Consider the following 18,282-nt stretch of genomic DNA (forward strand, 5'->3'; position numbering starts at 1 on the left):
TCATGGATGATTTCTATATATACAATAGCATCTATGATCATATATGAATATCATCTTTCCTGAATTTCCCTTTGCAAGTGTCTGAATTTCCCTTTGCAAGTGTTTGAATTCGTTTCTTATTTGACCAGTCCTTTTTATGCAATATTATATGGGCTTTGTAAGTGGTGAGGAGAGAGGAGCTGCCTTGGATAGGACTTAGTTTTTTCATTTTGAAAAGGGTTTTCAGTTTGTGTTAATCCAAGCCACCTAGAAGGGTCTCTTACTAGTACTTTGGGAGAGCTATCACCAAAGTGCCAGCAAGATGTATTGCCTTGCTTATGTTTTGAGAGGCTTGAATGACTGGGAGATTAATGCATAGGGAAGTGTTGGGTTTAGGTCTTGGGCTACTAGTAGCTTAGTTACCTAATGGTTGCTATTTCCTAAGGGTGTAGAGGCCATCTCTAGAAAAAAAATCAGCCAGCATGACTAATGTGGCTCATATAGTATAATCTTACAAGGAATAGTAGATACAAGAATGAAAATTTAAATTATAGGTTAGTAAAAAAGCATTTAAATTGTAGGTCGATAAAGAAGCATTTGAGAAATTTAGTAAGATTGCAATGTGGGCTTGGAAGGCCTTGGAAAGATGCAAAACAAAAAACAATATGTGCCGCTTTTGGTATGGCTAGTAATAATGTGCCTAATCAAAGAGCCATAAAATTGAATGAGATCACTATAGATGATACCATTGATATTGTGGATGAACCTTCTTTAGAGAGTGATGAGAAGAAAAAGGAGACTAAAAGGGTTTTCAAGACACATTGGAAGCACACATGGGCTTATGCCATCATTGGCCCTGATAGTAAGTTGCGGGTTAAATACAAGTTCTATAGTGATTTTGGAATGGATAACCCTTTTGGTAAGGCAATCAACACAACAATCCGATGGCAAGCCCTTGACAAGCGTGCAAATGAAGAGGCACACAAGCTAGCACAACAAAGGTGGGATCTCAAGAGCCATAGGGATGCTATGCCCATTCAAAAGCATGCAAAACTTATGGTTAATGCTGAGAAGCAAAGAATCGTGAGTGTTATGTAGGTGATGTATCACATAGCAATTAAGGGCATGCCATTAGACTCCTATAAGTTGTCTCAATGTAATTTTTTATGTTATATGTGTACTCGTAATATGCCCATAAATGATGAATACTCAGCATATACAAATAGGACTCATGGAATGGAATTCCTTAAATCTGCCAAGCAGGTCTATTGGGAAAGATTACAAAATGCCATCCTTAAAAGTCTTTTCTTCTCAGTTTTAGTTGATGATAGTATAATTTGACTTTTGAAAAGCATATGATTGTATACATCACCTATTTAGAAGAAGGGAAATGGTCCTTATTCTTGTAAATTTGTTGCTCTTCTTCCATTAGTTGATGGAAAAGCCCAAACAAAGATTAGTTTTGATGGAACTATTGGAGATAATGGGTTTACCTCTTACATGATTAATTAGATTTGCTTTGGATGGCGCATCTTTGCATGAGAGGTGTAAACAATGGGGTGCTTACCAAACTACAAGAAAAAGTTCCTCATGTCATATGACCTCTTATTTGAAATGAATGAGTTAAAGAAAAGATTTCAAAGGAAAAATGTTGATATCACAGAAATTGCAATGGCTTGGATATTGTCATTCATCTACTTAGGAGATCTAGTTGGGTATGGCTCTAAGAACCTAAGAGCCTTTTTGAGAAATGCAAATGGTAATGTGATGGTGGATGAGTGCTTCGCATTTCTCTTTGTTGCTAACTCTACAAGTGGTGACTCACTAAGTGGATGCATTAATGACTCTTGCATAAAGAGAAGGTTGACTTGGATAAAAAAGTTAAGTTATGGAGTCTTAGAAAAAATTAAGGTTGCATTTTGAAGGCCATGATTAGGAAGTGGTTTGAGGCTTGAAGGCCACCCACCATTTTGGCCTTCAAAAATAAGGCTAGGGTTCAAATTTTAGCCCTTGCCTAAGGGGAGTACACGAGCACCTGCTAAATCTTTCTTAACACTAATGCGTGCTTTGCACATCTTTTAAAACCTCCAAATCCCAACCTCCTCCTCCTCTTCGTGAACCTTAAAGTTCTTGCCTGCTTTATATATAGAATAAATTTAGAGATATGGATACATAGATATAGATATAGAGATGAGATAAAAAAAAAAAAACTGGTGTGTGTGGTGTAAGCCGACGAATGAACTCACAGTGCACACGCGCATCCTTCAGTTGTGGACGAGGATGATGATGATGATTGTGACTGCCGCTCTTCTCCTGGGTGCTCTGATTGTAGCGACAATGGGGTGGTTGGTGGAAGACTGGGTGTGGACCCCGTGGCGCCTCGTGCGAGCGTGCAGAAGGCAGGGCATCCCTGGTTTCAGCGTCCTCCGGCTCCAGGTACGCGTCAGCAGCGTATGTTCACAGGGCCAGGGAGTTGTCACACTCTAGATTTCACCCTTTGTTTATTCCAGTTTGAAGAAGCACTCAATGTTTCTTCTTTGATGAAGCTTTTACGTTTTTACGATTCTTTTTGAAGCTTTTCTCTCATTGCATAGGTAGAAAGTTTAGACCACAGACTATTCAAAAAAGTAATGACTGGATCTGTCTTTAGAGGTTTCTACATCCACCGTTCTACAGTGAGAAGGGGGCATTCGCGAGGAATGACACCTCCAGATTAGGTTATGCAAAGCTTTAGCAAAGCAAGGAAACAGAACTTTAATACGAGGTCTTCTATTTGGGAGCTTGAAGATTGATGGGAAGTTGTAAATAGAAGATAGTCTTCTTCGTTTTCGGATATAGTGTTTGCAAACGTTGAATTCAATTATGGAGCGTGTAGTGTGTAATATACCATTTCATGTATCTATATGTTATTCAATTATGGAGCGTGTAGTGTGTAATATACCATTTCATGTATCTATATGTTATTCAATTATGGAGCGTGTAGTGTGTAATATACCATTTCATGTATCTATATGTTATTTTTCAAATATAATGTGTTTTGACATCAAAAGATTACAGCAATAAACTTGGCACAAACACCTTGATTGTTCAACTACAAAGAGCTCTTGAAAGCCTTATCAAACTCTCGAGCCATAGTGGTTCTAATTCGATTTGAAACAAGCACCCAAGGATGGGCTAACCTTAATGCATCTCATGGCTGATCACTTGTAGCTCCAATCCTACAAAACCCTCCAAGCTTTAACTAGGACCATACTAGGGGTAGCTAGTGGCTCATCACCTAGCCATAGATTCAAGTCCCCATGGATCACCCTCCAAGCCTGAGGCTAGCCAAGCACCAAGCCTAGTACCTGGCCACAACCCTTGCATCTTGTAACACAAGGGTCTACCAATCGAGGTGTTCAACCGGATTAGTCATGACTCACTAGGCATAGTTCTGCTCTAAATCCTGATGTTCCTGGTGTTACATCATTGAAGATGTAAGTGGGAATTAGCTGGAGAACACTTGACATGCATTTTTGTGTTTTCTGGCCAAATGACAATGGGAAAGTCCAAGAAGTTGAAGGAGACCGATATGGTTGTGGTCATAGTGATGTAGACAGTAGTATCAATGACAAATGATGGGGATATGCATGAGCAAGATAATGTGGTTGATATGGATAATATGGGTGATGGTTCAATGCATGCTCATGGTGAGCCATTGTGGCAAATACCAATGCCAATGAGCTTGATGATGGTGCCAATGCAACTGCACATGTTGAACCGGTCACTTGCTATGATATGCGAGTAATGATGATGATAATGCGCTCTATGCTAGATGACTTCAATAATTTAAAAACTAACTTGATTCGAGCATTAACAAGAACCATGCATCCATGAGACTTTCAAAGGGGAGTTGTCTACCATTAGAGATGAATCGAAGATGAAAGAAACTCCTCACAAGCAACAAGCATCCATAGAGGAACTACCAATGCAAAAGGATGCTAATGTGGTCAATCTTGGCAAAGGATCGAGTCCTTCTCGTCGGCAACTAGAAGATCTTATGCTTTGACATAAGCAACCAAGTGGCAATATGTACGTGCAAATGGGCAACAAGGAAAATATGCCACCAACTTCATTGTTCTCTAGAAGTTTGCCTACGTGTGTACCTTCTACATCATGTGATGATGCAAAAGGGAAGCAAGTGGCATTTGAGTTTCCACATGTTGATGGCTCTTGGGATCATGATGGTCCATTCATCAAACGTCACGTGGAGCAATGCCTAAGAAAGCAATGATAAATTCAAAGGGGTCAAAGATAAGATGGGCTTCACAAAATTCAAGAGAGAAGAATCGAATGATGAATAGCTTGATGAATGGATTATCAAGTTGGACATGTATTTTGAAATGAATCCACGTAGTGATCATGCTAAGGTTTATTTTACTTCACTCCACATAGAAGGGTACGCACATACTTGGTGGAGACACTTACATGATCAAGGTTACGAAGTGAAGGCATCATGTGGTGACTTCGTAGATGAGATAATCAAGGCTACGAAGTGAAGGCATTCAAGGATGAGATGCAAGATGCCTTCACTTCCAAGTTGCGCAAAGACAAATTGATAAGTGAAAGGGATGAATTGGAATAAGGGTTTGGCAAAGTCAAGGACTACACTCAAAAGTTCTTGAAGCTGACTCTTCATGTGGGATGGATTTAGTGAAAGGTTCAAAATGATCAAGTACATCAAATGTCTCAAAGCAAATATTGGGGCGGATGTAAGAGCTCAAAGGCCTACTACACTCCAAGAATGAGTTGACAAAGTGCCAAATAGTGAAAGAAAACTGAAGCTCACAAATATAGGCTGCACAGGAACAGGAACCGAAGGAAACGATATTCACCAAAAGGTAGTTACAAAGCTGGAGTAGGCAGTATGAGGCACACCATAGGTGCAGCCAAGATTCTAGAATATGCGGAGAATGAGATAGGAAAATTGAGGGCAGAGCCTCTCCTTATATAGCACCTAAAGAGCCTAGTCGGCTAGCATAGAACATGGCATAATGTGGAACATGCCAGAAAAAGGTGCCAAAAATGTGGAAAAAATATGGGAAAATTTCCCAGGCTGGGGGAGGTCCTCTAGAGGTGTTGGAATAGTGGGGAAGCACCCACAACAGTGGAGAGGACACCTCCAACACCTCCTCTTCAGCGCTCCACCGAAGAGGACCGATACCGGTGTGTGGAAGTAATTGATCCAAAGTTGGTTTGGAGAGCGCCTTGGTAAAGATGTCCACCATGACGTCCCTAGTAGGACAATACTCCAATGTTAAGGTATCGAGTGCCAAGTAGTAACGAACCATATGATAATGAATGGCAATGTGCTTGGACTTCGAATGGAAGACTGGGTTCCGAGCAAGAGCCATGGCACTCTGATTGTCGGAGTAGACAACGTGGGAGGGGCATGAAGATGGTCGGGCAGTTGATAAAGCCATAGAAGCTCTTTGACTGTTTCAAAGTAAGTACAATACTCTGCTTTTGATGAAGAACTTGCAACTGTAGGCTGTAGGTTGCTTCTTCGTTTGCCAAGAAACGAGTCCGGTACCAAGTAAGTAAAAGTAGCCCATGGTAGACCTTCGGGTATTTGGATCACTTGCCCAGTCAAAATCTGAATATCCAACCAAATCCTTCATACCAAACCGCTCCAAAATTTGAGAAGCGTACTTTTGAGCAGTGCGGTGAGGGTTGGAACCAGTGAGAATAATAAGATCATCAACATACAAAATAATAATCACAATGTGATCCTCCTCTATCAAAACATAAAGGTTACTGTCTGCAGGAATTCTCTCAAAGGAATGAGAGAGAAAGAAAGCATCAATCTTTTGGTACCATGCCCTGGGATCTTGTTTAAGGCCATAAAGAGCTTTCCGCATAAGATAAACATGGTCCTTGAAACCATTGCGGATGAAGCCAGGGGTTTGTTCAACATATATTTCCTCCTGAAGGTCCCCGTTGAGAGATGTGGACTTGACATCCATCTAAAAGATGGACCAAGAGAAGTGAGCAGTCCTTGCCTTCCTTCTAGGCATAGCCCCTAGCCACCAAGCAGGCTTTATATTTGTCGAGTGAACACTTTATAAGTCCATTTGATGCCAATAACCTTCCTATGAGAAGGGCAGGGAACAAGTTTCCATGTGTGATTTTTGTTAATGGCATCCATTTCTGCCTCCATCGCAAGCCGACACTAAGGAATTTGTAAGGCCTCCTCTAGTGTAGAAGGCTCCGCATGATTCATCAAGAAAGTCAACAATGCAAAATTTAAATGTAAGCATGCTAACACTCTAAGGTTATAGTCTAGCATATCTCCTCAATCCGGATGGAGCAATCCCAGACTGATGAAATGGTTGGAGAAGTGCCTCATCTGGAGTCTTCCCATCGATTGCCTTTGTGAGGGAATGGTTGATGATGTACACAGTAGTGTTAACTGCGTCAGCCCAAAACTTTTGAGGAAGCTGAGAATGAGAAAGAAGAGATCGAGCCATCTCAACCATGGCCTTGGTCTTCCGTTCTACTACCCCGTTCTGTTGAGGAGTGTGGGGAGTAGAAAACAGTCTCTGTATGCCGTGAGAAGTACAAAAATTAGTGAATGCTCGAGAAGTAAACTCACCACCATTGTCAGAGCGCACTTTGACGACTTTGAGTCTAGTGTCGGCATCCACCATAGCAACCCATTCTTTGAACTTTTTAAATGTCTGAGATTTCTGGGACAGGAAAAAGACCCAGACCTTCCTGGAAAAATCATCCACCGATAAGAACAAATATCTAGCTCCTCCAGCTGTGATCGTAGTCATATGTCCACTCAAATCCATATGGACAAATTGAAGAGTGGTCGAAGCCGTAAAAGAGGCCTCCTGTGGAAATGAATCCTGATGTTGCTTGCCTTGAAGACAAGTTGAGCAGATGCCACACAATTGAGGTAGTCGAGGCAAGCCTTCCACAAGAAGCTCCAATGAAGAGAAGGGAAGATGCCCATTGTCACAAAATTCCTCATTGCTTATGTTTTCTACTCTTCATGTGTGGCATATGGAGCCTGACATGATATACATGTATGGCTTGTGGAGCCTGACATGGTGTGCCTGTATGGCATATGGAGGCTGACCTGTCAATACATGTATGGCTCATGGAGCCTGACATGATAGTACATGTATGGCTTGTGGGGCCTAACATGGTGTAGATGCATGGCCCATGGAGCTTGACATGATATGATTTCTCGGGACTAGCTATCGTGGTGATCTTCTTTATTTATGTTCTGGGAAGATTCCGGAAGGATCATGAAGCCCTGGACATTTTGCCTGATACAACTGAGCATATGGGTGTTTTTTCCAGTCTAGCTGCACTCATGTGTGTGCATGACTTTGATTTTATATTTGAATGACTTGTGTTGTTTGCTTGGACAATGCTTGAGATTACTACCTGTGTTGTCCATGGAGCCAGGAACGCCTGGGCACCTTGTGGACATGTATGTGCACACATGTTTGGGACTGACAGGTGGTCTACATGTGTTTTGCAGGTGGTAAGTGTTCCAAAAAACTCAATTTACAACTTTATGATTTCACATACAGGTCGACACTCACTTATAAGTGACCGGACAACTTATAAGATACTCACATTGGGCAGGACTATTTTAATACACGTGGTAGCCAAAAGGCGTGCACCGGACTTGTTTTGAGCCAACTGATAGTAGGCGCCTACTTCTGGACCAAAAAAGCACATGATTGGGTTATTTTTGGTAGAGGAGCTCTATTATTGAAGAAACTCCAGTTTTGGCTCATGCGCATGCTTTCTGGGTGCATAGGAGAGCTGGTCGACCGGTTTTAAACCCTTCTACCGCCGTCTATCGCGATAGAAACCAACCAGGTGTATGGGGGAAGCTGGTTGACTTCTTCTGGAAGCTTCTCTATTGCTGGCCGGCTGTTTACATCCCTAAAAAGCTACTGGTCAAGGCATTGGAAAGAGCAGAGATTTGTGTGAAAGGGATTCCCTACTGATCGGAGACCTTTTGGAATGTGAACTGCTGCTGGTCGACTCCTCTTGTGGCTTCTGAGAGCTGGTTGACTGTTGCAAATAGCCCTTCAAGGCCGGTTGACTCGCTCTGTGAGCCATATAGGAGGAAGATGAAGATGCAGGGCTGATGTGGGAGTGCTATGGGCTGTCTATGGTTGTCCTACATGTGCTTTATGCCGGGAATGCTCTCTTGTGCCGAGGAGTTACATCAAATTCAGCATATGATTTGTTTTGTTTTCATATCTTTTGGGCCCTAGTGTTGTGTATTGTGTAGATTTGTTATCTTTTTCTTATCTGGCATGCTTATGTGTTAAACCAGTTTTCATGATTGATAGGATTTCCGTGTTACAGTTGCCCTTCTGTTACATTGGTATCAGAGCTTGGCTTTCTACAAAGCTTGTGTCATATATGATGCTGCATATGGTTGGAAGGAGTCATTATCAGTGAGAGAAGGTTGGGATTTTGAGGTAGCCCTAGTTTTACTGTCGCGCCTCGAAAGAGGTTACTTTTGGTTTAAGTGGCACTGAGCGTGTGGAAAGACTTCGTGGCCCTCCTATTTGTGTAGGGGCATTGTTGCACCCTTGTAGTCTATTCAGTATCATACTTGGAAAGTTGGTAGAGAGCGATTTTGGGGCATGGAAATTCTTCTCTTATTTGAAAATCTGGTAAATACAGCATGGCTAAGCAGTCTGATCATTCCATGGAGGACTCTATCACCCGTATTTGCCGCATGTGGGAAGAGGATAGAGACAAGGACCAAGTTGGGGCTTTGACAGATAACGATCCGGCGTTATTTGCTAGGGTTGAGGATCAAAAAGTTCTTGATGCTTTGATGAATGAGCTTGAAGAGCTCTGTGCCTTGCAAAGGGACCCGATTGTATATAGGGTTATTGAATCAAAGTCTCAGGTTAAGGCTGATGTGGTCACTTTTGATGCAATTGTGCAACAGATGGGAATTGACAAACCTCGAGAGTTGGCTGTTGCTTATTTGAAAAGCTGTGGTGATGTTGTTTCCGATGATGAGGGCAAGTGGGTCTTCACACACGGCAACCTCGTAGGCAATCTCATGAAGAGAATTCTGATGATGTTGTGAGAAGGCATGCAGCCCGAACCAGTGATGTGAGAGGGCATGGAGCCCGAGGGGATGATGTACATTGACATGCATCCCGAGCGGATGATGAGGGGTTTTTAGCCTATATGAGAGATTCAGAAGATCTTCATGCATTGTCGGTGATATCTCCACCTTCTAGGTGTGTTTTGCTCCCAGAGTTCCATCCCGAGTGGAGGGTGTTGCATGGGAAATCAGCCCTAGACTTGGGGCACCACTGCCATCGTAGACATGACGAAGAGGACGATGTTCTAGAGTGTTGGGATGCTCGACATAGCAAAAAGGCCAAAGAGTTCAAGTCGGGGGACAAGGACATCAAATTCGAGAGCCATAATGGAAATCTGGATACCACCAAGGCACTTGCATTCATAAGGCAATTCGAAATAGCCTTTTGCACTGAGGGCTTCACAGAGAAATCTATGCTTAGGCATGTGGGTATGCATCTTAAAGAGACTGCGAGTGATTGGTGGATGGCAAAGCTCTTGGATAGAACAGCTGCTCGTACATGGGGTACTTTCAAAGAGCAATTCTATGATCAGTTCCTTCCTCCTTACTTCGAAAAGGATGTACGAAAGGAATGGGATTGGCACAGACACAGGACGAAGGCGAGTCTGTTTCCTCATATGTCTCAAAGTTTTGGCAGATTCAAAAAGAGAAGAATTCAGCTCATACAAGGCAAAATTTGGAGCTGGAAATGAGCTGAAAAAGAGTGGACAGCCACCTAAGTTTATGCCCAATGTGTCCAAGGATGTATAAGGGGGCTCTAAAAAGAAGCCGGGGGGTAAAAAGGATGATCCTAAGCTGTCCAGACAGCACATTTTTTGATTGCATGAGAGAGGGGAAGTGGTTCTTATGTTGGAGCAAGGATCACATGAAATCTAAATGCCCCTAGAATGCCAAAAGGAATAATGTGCAGGATGCAAAGCCGAGTGTGAATGTTATACCCGATGTTCAGGGTAATATTGTACATGAGCCGAAGAGTAGAATTTTATGCAAAGCTTGGGGCAAGTTAAAGGATCAAACAACTTTATTTCTTTTTGATAATGCCTCTACAGTTAACTTTGGATCCATTCAGATGGCTGTTGCTCTTGGGCTAAAGCCCGAGGATTGGGCATGGACTTTCATGCAGATGCCGCCTTTGAGGGCAAGGAAGTCAAAGCCACTCCCATCATCGAGAAGCTTCGCATACAGATTCAGGGAGATCTGGATCATGAAGACTTCTTGGCAGCATCGCTTACGGGATGTGATGTGATACTTAGGATGCCATGGGATTATTGTTTGGATCCCAATTTTGCACAAAGAGAAGAAAGTAATGTTTACTCATAGGGGTAGAGAAGTTTGTGTTGATGCGGGTACTACTGGGAGTACCATACCCGTTGTAAGCCACATTTCTATTTCCAAGGCAATAAAGAAATCAACTTGTTCTTACTCGGTCTTTGTACGTAATAATGTTGAGCATGATGTTGTAAGTCCCGTAGATCAAGATAAGATTGATTTCTTAAGTCATTATGTTGATTGTTTTGCTGACTCCCTACTTGGACATTTACTCCCAGAGAGGCGAGAGGATCATTGTATTGACATAATCCCTAGTAGCTCTCCTCCTAATCGACCTTCTTATAGGGTGAGGAAATCATGACTGAAGTGAATGATTTGCTTGAGAAGGGGTTGATAAGGCCAAGTTCTTCACCTTATTGTTCTCCAGTTTTGCTTGTGCAGAAAAAGGATGGGACAAACAAAATGTGTGTTGATTACAAGACCCTTAAAAAGATTACCATCAAGAACAGGTTTCTGATTCCTAGAATCGATGATATTCTTGACAAGCTTGAAGAAGACGGGGACGGGGAACGGCAAAAGGTAGGGAATGGGGACGGGGGGACGGGGACGACATATGGAATATGCAATTTATTGACTACAAAGCACACTAAATAAAATAACATTTATGTTTTTACACTTTGAACATTCAAGGCATCACTTTAAATGTACAATACATGGCGCAAACACCGAACAGGTGCTAATAAGACTTAAGTACACTGACAAAGTTCAAACCAATATATAATCATGGAATGATGATCACCATCAAATAACAAAAGACTAGTGTCTACAATGCACATAAAGTGTTGAGTCAAGACTCAAAAGTAAAAACAACGAAACATAGCTAAATGATAAATCATAGAGCCTGCAATGCTCAATAGGAGGCTGGAGCATGAGAAGTACTGGCGTCATGATCATGGCTGCCTACATGACCAGTCTGAAAGGTAGTGGCATCGTCCTCTGGGCTCTGTTGTGTCTCCATGTGCTCATTTCCCTTCTCTTGCTCCATCTCCCATTGAGTAAAGGGATCTGCCTTTGCAGTCGCACCCTTGCAAAGCATTCGCAAGTTTGCGCTTACAAAGACAAGATCATTGGGCTTTTCTACACCAAGGCGGTTCCTCTTCTTTGATGCAATATGGCTGTAAGAACTCCAAAGCTACTCCAAACAAGAGGAGCTTACAGCTTGGCTGAGAATGCAAATAGCCAAGTATGCAGCTCAGGCCCATTTGAACCATAGTCTTCCCACCACAAAGCAGCCCCAACCTTCAACCTATCCTCCTGTGCATCCGCACAACCAAAAGCACCACGAAAGAACCTGTATGCAGCAAGCTGGTCTCTGATTTTGTGCCTAATGCCTCCATCTGGCACTAGACGATCCAAGATACGCCTCCAACCATCACTGACCTCTCTGTCACTCTCCTGTCCATTACCTTGAAACTCAGGGTCCACCATATATGCAGCTGCATGCATAGGAGAGGCATAGGAGTTTCACCTCGTCACACAGAAGGAACGAATCTCCTCGTATCTGTCCTCATCAGGCTCTAACTCTTGCAACTTCTCTATCATTCTATCCATTGCCTCATACACCTTCCCGATGCATGGTTGCATAGCATCTACAAGCCTCAACAAGTGGACAATAGGCCTCACCATAGCATCAATGCGTTTCACATTCTCCCAAAAGGAAGTGCTCTCTGCATGCTCCCTGCATAATATGCCTATGGCTGTCGAAGCCAATGTAGAAGTGGTGAACTCGTCGCTGATGAAGAGCTGCCTCAATGCACCATTGCACTCCCTCAAGCGGGCCAGCATCAAGAAGTCGAAGGCAAATCGGGTGTTTGAGTATTTGAGAAGTGAGAGCCTTGATTTCTTGGAGAACTCGTGGCGGAGGAACTGGTGGTTCAAGACAAATGTGACCATTTGATTGGCCTCTTGAATGATTGGCTCAATCCATGACATCTTTCCAATATCCTTTAAAAGATTGTTCAAACAATGTGCCATACAATATGACATAGTCATGTGTGGATACATGCCCTCAATAATAGCTCCAGTTGCCCTATTTGCAGCCTCGCCATTTGCAAACCCACCACACATTCCGGGCCCATGAGCTCAATGCCACTTGCCCACTCTGCTGCAAGCATGTCTGCACTCCATAGTCACAAGGGACGGGGGATGGCCATATGTAGGGAACGGGGACGGGGGTAGGAACGGCACTTAAAAATTACTTTGTCAGTACCACCCACTCGCCTATACGGGCAAAGCTTGCATGTCCATGGCTGTGCACCACCTCCATGAGGGGATGGGGTGTGATTGACCTCATCCCACCATGTCCATCCCGTCGTCCTTCTACGGGTAGTTGGAACTTGAAGAGCCACTGCCACGAGGAGGATGCCATGGATGAAGGATGCCTCCTTGTCACTTGATAGCTTGAGAGAGAGAGAGAGAGAGAGAGAGAGAGAGAGAGAGAGTGAGGCTTGAGCCTTGAAAGTTGAGGGAGAACTTGAGTGTGAGGATGGGTGTGTGTGTGTGTGTGTGTGAAGCTTGAGAGAGAGTGTGTGAGGGAGAGTGTGTCTTGAGAGGCTACAGCCATCAGAGAGAGATATCCCATTTTATTCAGAGAGCCACATTCCCTACGCTAGATCTTTGAGGCAGCAGACCAGCGCATACTGGGGAGATACATTCTAGACATACAGCGCCACAGAGAGACATTATTACAGGCTCAGACAGCTCCAGAGGGGGGGCGACAGACACAGATTACTACATTTTTTCAGAGATCCATACCCCTCCCAGCCCCTACACGGCAGGGAATTACTCTCCAGAGAGCAGAGACACTTAGAGCCCGCAGGAGACAGAGGACACCTGGCTTTCGGACACCACGCCTATACCAGAGAGAGATGACAGAGATCAGAGCTCAGTTTCACAGAGAGGGTGCGGAGCGACTGGCTCGCTTCAGAGCACACCCAGGCATGTTCTTCAGGGAGCTGTGGACACCCCCTTCACTGATGTATACCATTTTATACCCCCAGTATGGTACAGGATGGAGCTAGCTAGGTTGCATATCATGATTGTATACTCCATGCATATAGCTTTGCATTCTCCTAGTAATAGAGCTCCATCCCCTGCACACCCAGATTCAGCTTTTTTATTCAGTACTTTTTCATTTTGTTGGGATGACAGAGGATACCCCATACATGTACTCCGATTTGTCTCATAGGCCGAGTTCGGTCTTTTGGAAGACGTTTATAAAATCTTTCTTTCTTTCTTTCTTTCTCTTTCTCTCTCTCTCTCGTTTCAACCCGCAAGCTTTCTCTAGGCTCTAGTGAAAGAATGGCGGTAAAACAGAAAAACAGCAAATAGATCTTGCAAAGAAGCACATGTGCAAAAGAATTGAAGTAGAAAACTTGTTATTTGCTGAAGTAGAGCATGAGGGCTGCCCGTAGGTGCATACAACCAACTGCAATGGTTGAATAATGAAGTGCTGATGATGCAAACCCAAGCCACCTATTTATAGGTTGGACAAGAGCTGGTCGGCTAGTATAAAAACAGTGGGCTGGCCGACTATGCAAAAAATACGAAAATAATGTCTAAAAAATAGACAAAAATAGCAAAAAAATATCTAAAATAAGATGAATGCATGGCCTCATAAATCTGGCCAGATACAGCATGAAATATGCACATATATGCCCAATCTGGAGATGATAATGCCAACACCTCCTCTTTAGCGCCAGATGGGCGGACCAACTCCAGCACACTGAAGAAAGACCTCCAAAGAGTGTGAAGAAACAACCTCCTCATAAAAGGCACAAAGCTTGCGAAGATATGGTACATCTGAATACCGAGAAGGTCTTCGAAAGAAGCCACGAGAAGATCGAGAAGATATCGAAGACGAAACAATAGGATCAATCTGAAGAGAGAAGCCCTCAGGAGACGGAACCATAAATGGTACCTCCTCTTCACATGCAACAAGTAGTAGAGACAGGCTCCAAGATAGTGGAAGATGCCTCCTCTGAAACATAAGAAGGAGAAGCAACTGCCAAAGTAGGAAGCTCGAGAATATGTGAGGATATCTCGGCAAAATCATCCACCTGCCCAGTAGAAGAATCACTATCCTCCTTTGAAAGAGACGAGAGAAAATCTGCAATAATAGCATCAGCATGAAACAACACAAGGGAAGGGAGATACCCTTCCAAAGGAATTAGAGGAACTGATAAGGTCTCTATCAGAAACTCCTGCAAATAATCCTGTGTTGCGGATAGGACATTGACTTATGAATCAGAAGTCTCCTCCGTGACCACCAGGATGGACTCATCCTGCTCTTGTGAAGATGAAAGAACAGGGGGATCATAGACAGCAAGAAAAGCCATCTTAGCATGAGACTTCGTACCCTCCTCTGTCGTTGGCGAAGTCTCTGAACCATCTGCCGTGGGTGAAGTGTTTGAGCCATCAGAGGAGGACTCCTGTTTTGCTTTAGCTTTGGCTTTAGCTTTGCGGGAAGCAGCTTGTCTGGCAAAACATTTGGCCTCAGAATGACCAAGTCGGCCACAAAACTCACAAGATTCCTTCATCCTGGAACCCTTGTTGCTGTCAGAATCGTCGTCGTCAGAAGATGACTTTGTGGTGACTTTCTGCTCGTTGTTGTTGGAGTTCCCTTTTCCGCCTTTGCCTTTGTCCTTGTCCTTGTTAGAGGCAACTAAAGCAGACTCTGACTTGCCTTTTCTGCGAAGCATGCACTTGTCGTGGAGATAACTCACGACTTCCTCAAAAGGGGGGAGAGGCTCACGGAAGTAGATGTGATCTTTGAAAGAGTCAAAGGATGATGGTAGCTTACCAAGCAGTTTATGGATCGGATTGTTGATTGAGCTCGCATACTCCTCAAGCTGCCTCTTGATCCTTGTGAATTTCCCAATCTTATCAATGATATTATCTGAGTCACCGATGTTAATCTTCTCAAGATCCGCCTCCAACTTAGAAATCTTCACGGAAGATACTCTCTCGAACCTCCTCTGAATCTCATTCCACATCTGATTGCCATCACTTCGGGAAGATATAAATTGTGCCTGGATAGATGGTGTCATACAATGGATGATGATGAGATGGGCCCGTGCATCCAGAACTCCACGAAACGCGGGATCCACCGAGTGAGGAGTGGTGACAGAGGGCCACAAACCTGCTCCTTCAAGAAGCAATTGCATATAAAACGACCAAGTATGGTAGGTGGTAGCAGTCAGCTTCATGGAATCACTCAGTTGAGGGGGTGGGGATGAGGGTTTGTGGGAGGGGAGAAACAAGAGAAGTGGTGGTGGCGGGGAATATGGAAGGGAAAGAAACAGGAATCTGGGAATAAGGTAGAGAAACAGGAAGCTGGGAAGAAAAACCCTGTGAATTTGGGGCTTGGGATCGGGGAGAAGAAAAGAGAATCCCCGAGTGAGAAGAATGACTATGACTAGAAGCCATATCTCCGATAACGCAGCATAATCCTCCTCTTCAACAAAACTCATCAGAAAATTAGCAAACTCCTCGAAAGCTGAGTGCAGCAAAGAGAAAGGAAGGAGAAGAAGGGATGGGAGGGTGGGAAACCAAAAGGAGAGGTAAGAAATGACTTCCCTGGGTTAAAACCCTATTGTAGCACCAAAATACGGGGTTGAGATCTGAAAACGCAGATCTCAGGCTGAAAATGCAGTACCTCTGTGGAAAACGCAGGTCCTCAACAGAAAACGCAGGTCCTTAGTGGAAAACACAGCTCCTCAATGGAAAACGCAGGTCCACATCCGGAAACGCAGCTCCTTTGTAGATGTAGATGCGGTGGATCTTTGCCTACAACAGTAGATGTAGAAAACGCAGGTCCCTTTGTAACACTGGGCTCTGATACCATGAAAGAATTGCTGTAAAACAGAAAAACAGCAAATAGATCTTGCAAAGAAGCACATGTGCAAAAGAACTGAAGTAGAAAACTTGTTATCTACTGAAGTAGAGCACGAGGGCTGCTCGTAGGTGCATACAACCAACAACAATGGCTGAATAATGAAGTGCTAATGATGCAAACCCAAGCCACCTATGTATAGGTTGGACAAGAGCTGGTTGGCCAGTATAAAAACAGTGGGCTGGCTGACTATGCAAAAAATACTAAAATAATGTCTAAAAATAGACAAAAATAGCAAAAAAACATCTAAAATAAGATGAATGCATGGCCTCATAAATCTGGCCAGATACAGCATGAAATATGCACATATATGCCCAATCTGGAGATGATAATGCCAACATCTAGCCTCTTATTTTTTTAGCCTTAAGCCTTAAGAGCTCTCTCTCTCTCTCTCTCTCTCTCTCTCAACTTTCACCCTCTCTCATGGCATCTTCTTCACAAGCAACCTTTGGTTCCGCATGTCGTGGTGCTAGAAGAACCGATGGTTGGTCATGGTGGGAAGAGGTTAATGCCAACCGCCGTGGAAGTGGAGGAGGTTCACACCCGTGGTCTTGCAAGCTTTGCTCCTATAGGCGGACAAGTGGGTCAGACAAAGTGAGAGCCCACCTTATGCATGAGTCCGGGCATGAGGTTCAATTTTGCATGGGAATCACATCGGAGAAGAGAAGGGAGCTTCTTGAGCGCATTGCCAGGCATGAGGCTTTGAGGGCTGCAAGGCCGGCACATGTGGCTGTGGATCGTGTAGCATTTGTGACACCACCTGAGAGGTTTGTTTCAAGGTCAAGGGGTGCATCTACCACATCTACACCACGACCACATGGTGTAGGTTCCTTTGCGATGCCCACACTCGCGCGGCGACAGAGTACACTTGAGGGAAGTTAGGATCCTAAGAAGAAGGAAGAGGTTGATACAGCTGTGGCTCGTTTCTTCTTCCATGACCATATTGCTTTCCATACTGCTAGGTAAGCCTTGACTCTTCCCTCTTGACATGATTTTTCTAAGTTTCATTCTTGAAAGTTCACTTGTTTCTTTTTGTAATCAGATCTGAGTACTTCAGGGCTATGGTGAAGAGGATTGGGGAGTATGGTCCAAACTACACCCCCCCATCATCGGAGTCTCTGCGCACCACATTGCTCAACAAGGAGAAGCGCCTTGTCGAGCAAGCTGCAGAGAACACAAAGCGGCTATGGGCAAAGTGTGGGCAAGAGCATTGTTATGCGTCCTTGTTTCCCTAGCTTTTATCCTCCCATGTTCCTTAGCCAGCCTTTGGAAAATTCAGTCCCAAAAGATAATGCTTACATGTTTGAAGGGCATGAAGAACGGCCAACAACTCTTTCTCATAGATCTGCAAATACAATTCTGCATGTGGTACGCGGTGGCTTTCAAAAGCCACTGCATGCCCCTCTTCAGCCCCTAAACAATCTCCACATGCATCACACTCGACCACAAAAGGTCTATGCAAATTTGGAATAATAAGAACAAGCCCTGAGATGATGGCATCCTTCAACTTTTGAAAAGCTGTCTTTTCTTGATCTGACCAACAGAATGCAACTTTCTTTTTTGTCAAATCATGCAACGGAGAAGCCAAGAAAGTAAAGTGTCAAATAAATCGACGATAGTAAGAGCATAAACCAATAAAGCTCTTAACTTGATGAACATTCTGAAGTTCAAGCCAATCCTTGATACCTTGAATCTTTGCGGGATCCATGCATACTCCATCTTTGGAGACAATATGTCCCAAATAGTGAATCTCTAACAAGAAGAATTCACTCTTCTTTCCATTGATGAAAAGCTTGTGTTTCTTTAGCTCTTCAAAAATAATGGCAAGGTGCTCTTTGTGCTCAGTCTCATTCTTTGAAAAGATAATAATATCATCAAAGAAAGTTCTTGTGAACTTACGGTGAGGTCTAAAAATTCTGTCCATCATTCTATTGAA

The 18,282-nt window shown here is 43.6% G+C and overlaps 2 protein-coding genes across 2 annotated transcripts in view; both read left to right on the top strand.

Annotated features, from left to right (window-relative positions):
• The first annotated feature begins 2,105 nt into the window (after positions 1 to 2,105).
• Positions 2,106 to 18,282, top strand: part of LOC147611829 (cytochrome P450 CYP72A616-like) — a 73,111-nt gene continuing 56,934 nt past the window's right edge. The window contains exon 1 of the mRNA XM_086783675.1: positions 2,106 to 2,415. Coding sequence (XP_086639801.1) covers positions 2,260 to 2,415 — 156 coding nt within the window. The 5' untranslated portion in view covers positions 2,106 to 2,259. The remainder of the gene's footprint in view (positions 2,416 to 18,282) is intronic.
• Positions 2,427 to 10,943, top strand: LOC147611830 (uncharacterized). Its single transcript, XM_086783676.1, has 2 exons — positions 2,427 to 2,907; positions 2,963 to 10,943. The coding sequence occupies exon 2, from the start codon at positions 8,687 to 8,689 to the stop codon at positions 9,101 to 9,103; it is 417 nt and encodes a 138-aa protein (XP_086639802.1). The 5' UTR covers positions 2,427 to 2,907; positions 2,963 to 8,686; the 3' UTR covers positions 9,104 to 10,943.

The sequence above is a fragment of the Cibotium barometz genome, chromosome 46, assembly GCF_041138505.1.
Source record: "Cibotium barometz isolate CiBa-2024 chromosome 46, ASM4113850v1, whole genome shotgun sequence".
Lineage (NCBI taxonomy): Eukaryota > Viridiplantae > Streptophyta > Polypodiopsida > Cyatheales > Cibotiaceae > Cibotium > Cibotium barometz.

Coding starts and splice junctions, on each gene's coding strand:
- LOC147611830 (XM_086783676.1), top strand. CDS start 8,687: ATGGCTAAGCAGTCTGATCATTCCATGGAGGACTCTATCACCCGTATT.